Source organism: Priapulus caudatus, unplaced genomic scaffold (genome assembly GCF_000485595.1).
Source record: "Priapulus caudatus unplaced genomic scaffold, Priapulus_caudatus-5.0.1 Scaffold547, whole genome shotgun sequence".
Lineage (NCBI taxonomy): Eukaryota > Metazoa > Priapulida > Priapulimorpha > Priapulimorphida > Priapulidae > Priapulus > Priapulus caudatus.
Genome location: NW_014577608.1, coordinates 92,381 through 96,702, shown reverse-complemented (window position 1 = coordinate 96,702; position 4,322 = coordinate 92,381). Strand labels below are relative to the sequence as shown.

At 46.4% G+C, this 4,322-nt stretch overlaps 1 protein-coding gene across 1 annotated transcript in view; it reads left to right on the top strand.

Annotated features, from left to right (window-relative positions):
- The window catches only part of LOC106811515 (septin-11-like), a gene marked incomplete at its 3' end in the record, with an annotated part of 7,450 nt that extends 3,406 nt beyond the window's left edge, over window positions 1-4,044 (top strand). The window contains 6 exon segments of the mRNA XM_014815171.1: window positions 1,036-1,231; window positions 1,560-1,700; window positions 2,102-2,219; window positions 3,145-3,234; window positions 3,542-3,638; window positions 3,860-4,044. Of these exon segments, the coding sequence (XP_014670657.1) occupies window positions 1,036-1,231; window positions 1,560-1,700; window positions 2,102-2,219; window positions 3,145-3,234; window positions 3,542-3,638; window positions 3,860-4,044 (827 nt within the window).
- Between the last annotated feature and the right edge of the window lie 278 nt (window positions 4,045-4,322).

The window sequence follows — 4,322 nt, the reverse complement described above, 5'->3', positions numbered from 1 at the left end:
CCACGCCACCAGTTCATGTTTACGTGTAGATGCATGGCAGCAGTGTGTGAATGTGACCGGGTGGGATTCACTCTGATCGCCACAATCCCCCCCCCCTGTGTCTACAGCAGCATGGCGACCTATATGGGGGCGAGAACAGCATGGGGCTTTCTCACAATATCATGACAAACACAAAAGAAACGTAACACAGTGCCAGATGACAGTGGGAGCGAGTCCTAAAAAACCACACAGGCAGTGCTGCGTTGTGTGAGTGTGCGTGCGTGCGTGCGTGCGTGCGTGCGTGCGTGCGTGCGTGCGTGCGTGAGTAAGTGAGTATATGTGTGCGACTGTGCGTGCGTGAGTGTGTGACACACTTACTGTGAGGAGGCGGGTGCTTCCTGATAGCAGAGATGAGCTGAAGCAAGACGCACCGGTGTTTATGCTGCTCTGAGCTTGCACTGTAAGCAGCGGGCGGGGGCGTGTTAGATGCTGGCGGGGGCGTGTTAGATGCTGGCGGGTGTGTGTTAGATGCTGGCGGGGGCGTGTTAGATGCTGGCGGGGGCGTGTTAGATGCTGGCGGGTGCGTGTTAGATGCTGGCGGGTGTGTGACAGACCCACGCATCCGCAGCAATAAATGTCCTTGTAACTGATATCAAATTCCGAGGATGTTTCAGTCGTCTTTGGTTAAGCCGCGCCGCCACGAGATGACAGCGTTTTACGGCGAGATTGTAAAGACGTAACTGTTCGTGCGGGGAGGTGTATGCGTGATTATTGTAACTGGGTTGCTCAGGTGATACTGACGCTTTCAGGAAGTGCATATCGAATGTGGGTTTTTGCAATTATTAGGTTTAATAATTAGAGATAGGATATGGTCAGTTCTATGTGAATGTGATATGAAATTAACATTATGTATTTGATCAGGAGTGAATAATAAGAATAAATTTAGTTTTATTCACTCCTGATTTTATGCATTTACGTTGTTATCAAAATTAACTTGTAGAATGTGTAATTCTTTTTGGGGGAAAATTCTCAAAGGAATCATATTTCTGTCTGTAGGTGAAACGGGACTGGGTAAGAGCACGTTACTGGACACCTTATTCAACACGACGTTCGATTCGACTCCTGCGACCCATGATCTTCCCGGGGTGAAACTGAAGTCAAACACATACGAGCTGAAAGAGAGTAATGTCAACCTGAAGTTAACCATCATAGAGACGGTTGGATACGGTGACCAGATTAACAAGGAGGACAGGTAAACAACACGCCTCACCTGTGTGTCCTGTGTTATAATCAACGCTGTTTGTTTCAGGTGCTAATCTGAAATCGAGGCTTCCTCTAACTTTGCATTTCATAGACTGGCAGTAAAACAAGTTAATTAAAGTTGACCAATTTATTTGTCTCATGAAAATTCGATAAATAATTTTACTTTGCTATCTCATGGCACACATGATATCAAACGTGTGAGAAACTAGCTCTAAAAACGTAAATTTAATAAAAAATCACTGCCGGCAGCTCTTTGAAAGCACGCGCTTGCTTTCGCCTTTTGATGCCAGACGTTTGTTTGTTTGTTGCACGCGTAGCTTCAAGGCCATCGTCGACTACATCGACGCACAGTTTGAGAACTTCCTGCAGGAGGAGATGAAGATCAAACGCTCGATCCACTCGTTCCACGACACGCGCATCCACACCTGTCTCTACTTCATCGCTCCCACCGGACACTCGTGAGTCGCAGCATCGTGCGTCCGTGGCGGCGCCACGTGTCACGGTCGGTCACATAGCAGACGATGACTTCGTAGTCCTTGCGCACAAATTGTGAGGGAGGGGGTCTCACTTTTTCATTTGTATTTAGTAATTACGCTTTAGTAATTAATTCTTTTGAAATGTTTCGTTTACGCTATAAAAATAGGCCAAAAAAATATCTCAATGACCAAACTTCTGCTTTTATCTGGATCGCTGTGCACATACTAATTGCACACTCACTGTTCTCACACCCGGCGTGGAGTAGACAGCGTGACGTGGATGTAGATGATGGATGGGAAGGGATGCGACGGCCATCGCACGTCAATCTCGCCACGACGTCGTCTATATCGTGTGTGTTGTCTGTTTGTGGTGGTGGATGTAGATTGAAGGCGATAGACCTCGTGTGTATGAAGAAGCTGGATAGCAAGGTCAACATCATTCCTGTCATTGCCAAGGCTGACTGCATCGCGAAGAATGAACTGCACAAGTTCAAGATTAAGGTACACGTGCGCGCGAGTAGCTCACCTAGTATGTCAGCACTGCGAATGTGTTATTAATGACTCATGAATCAGTGTCAGAACTGTGTAACCAGGCATGAGACATTTCTGCCGTTCGGCGGATTTCACGCCATTTTAGAACTCCAGAGACCATTTCTGAGATCAGTGTAAATTCTGGAGGGGGGGGGAGTAAGAATACCTCCGTGGGCTCTGACGATCGCGCCGTACATGTGAACACACTGTGACTCGGTAACTATCCGGACCGCTTCTACTAGTATCATTGTCTCAATGTATTATGCTTGCTAACATAATGATAAAAGCAGAGTACATCGAAGTACAGCAATCGACGGATATCAATGTTCATTTATCTTTAGTGAGCATAACCCCCATTGTACAGGCAGGCGGGGACCAATCTAATAAACCGAGCTCCTGCTCATACTGGTCCTTGCTCGACTACTACTTCGCTACACTACGATACTGGCAGTTGTTGTGTACCAGTCTATTTGGCGCCATCTTTTGTGTTAGAACAATGACGTCGATGTGATTCAGCGGCTGTTTATTACGCAAATTTCCGATCAGTTTTTTTTTTCCTGTTCCACCAAAAAGTGTTGCTAGTTGTGAGCTATTGGAGTACCCTGAAATGGCTCTAGATTGCATCTCAGAGCTTATAATTTTTTTTAATTTTCTGGGGGCCTGCCTCCCGACCCCCTTAGAGGTCTCGTGCCGGTGGCACGCGAATGTTCCTCCCTTTCCAGCATTTGTCTGTCTCATGCCTGTGTAACAGAAATGAACAAATTAAAAATTAATGTAAAATGATATAATTAATGCATTGGTTGTGTTTAACACGTTCCTTATCCTTAAAATGTTTTCAATTCCATTGCTGTAACTTTGAGATAATATTGTATGCTTTTATCTGTGTAATTTGTAGATCATGAGTGAGCTGGTGAGCAACGGAGTGCAGATATATCAGTTTCCCACCGACGATGAAACCGTAGCGGATATCAACGCCACCATGAATGTAAGCGCCACCTAGTGAGCATCCAGCGATGAGTGCACACCTCCCATTGTACCAGTCGCCTGCAGACGCCTTACCCGCTAGTTTCACTTAGTAGTCGAGGGAATGTGGAAGTGTCATGAGTTGAACTATTGGCTAAATGATGCCTATTGGCAATGCTGTTTCCATTAGTAGATTGGTTCGTGCATTTTTAAATGAGAATTTAAATTTGCATAGTTATTTGCTATCTCACGTGTGCATACGTGTATTGTATTTGTATTTGTTTTTTATTGGATTATTTAGTCTTGAGTTCATCATTTCTTCGTTTCAGAGCCACATTCCGTTCGCTGTAGTTGGCAGCAATGACTTTGTCAAGGTTGGCAGCAAGCAAATGAGAGCACGAGAGTATCCCTGGGGAACAGTACAAGGTTTGCAATCTCTCAAACAATCTATTCCTTAATTATTGAGTATACTGAGTGTAAAGTTGTAGTTAACAACACGACTAGAGCATGGCAGGCAGCATGATTCACCTCCTTTAATAGCTGTGCAGCTAACAGCTGGTTTGCATGTGCTGTCTTTCCCAAGCAAATATGCATAATACATAGAGAGGCGAAGAGCTAGCAGTGACACATGGTTTGTTGGTGTGCAGTGGAGAACGAGACACACTGTGACTTTGTGAAGCTGAGAGAGATGCTGATCCGCACGAACATGGAAGACCTGCGTGAGCAGACGCACACGCGTCATTACGAGCTCTACCGACGCTGCCGCCTCGCTGAGATGGGCTTCGAAGACTCCGAAATCAACATCACCGAAGTGTGGGAGCAGAACAGACAGGTGGGTGCGTCGACGACCGCGCACGTTCTCTTGTTTCCCTCTCCCGCGCGCTATACCATGGCCGTGGTAAACGAAGATTAGCATTGCAGTTAGGGTTTTGGCTTTTATGACGAAGGCGTCGTACTTGACAATAATATGTGAGAATGCATAGTCGAAGTAAATGTAATGCTGCCCCCCCCCCATCACTGCTGGCCCGCCAATCACTGCTGGCCTCCCCATCACTGCTGGCCCGCCAATCACTGCTGGCCTCCCCATCACTGCTGGCCCGCCAATCACTG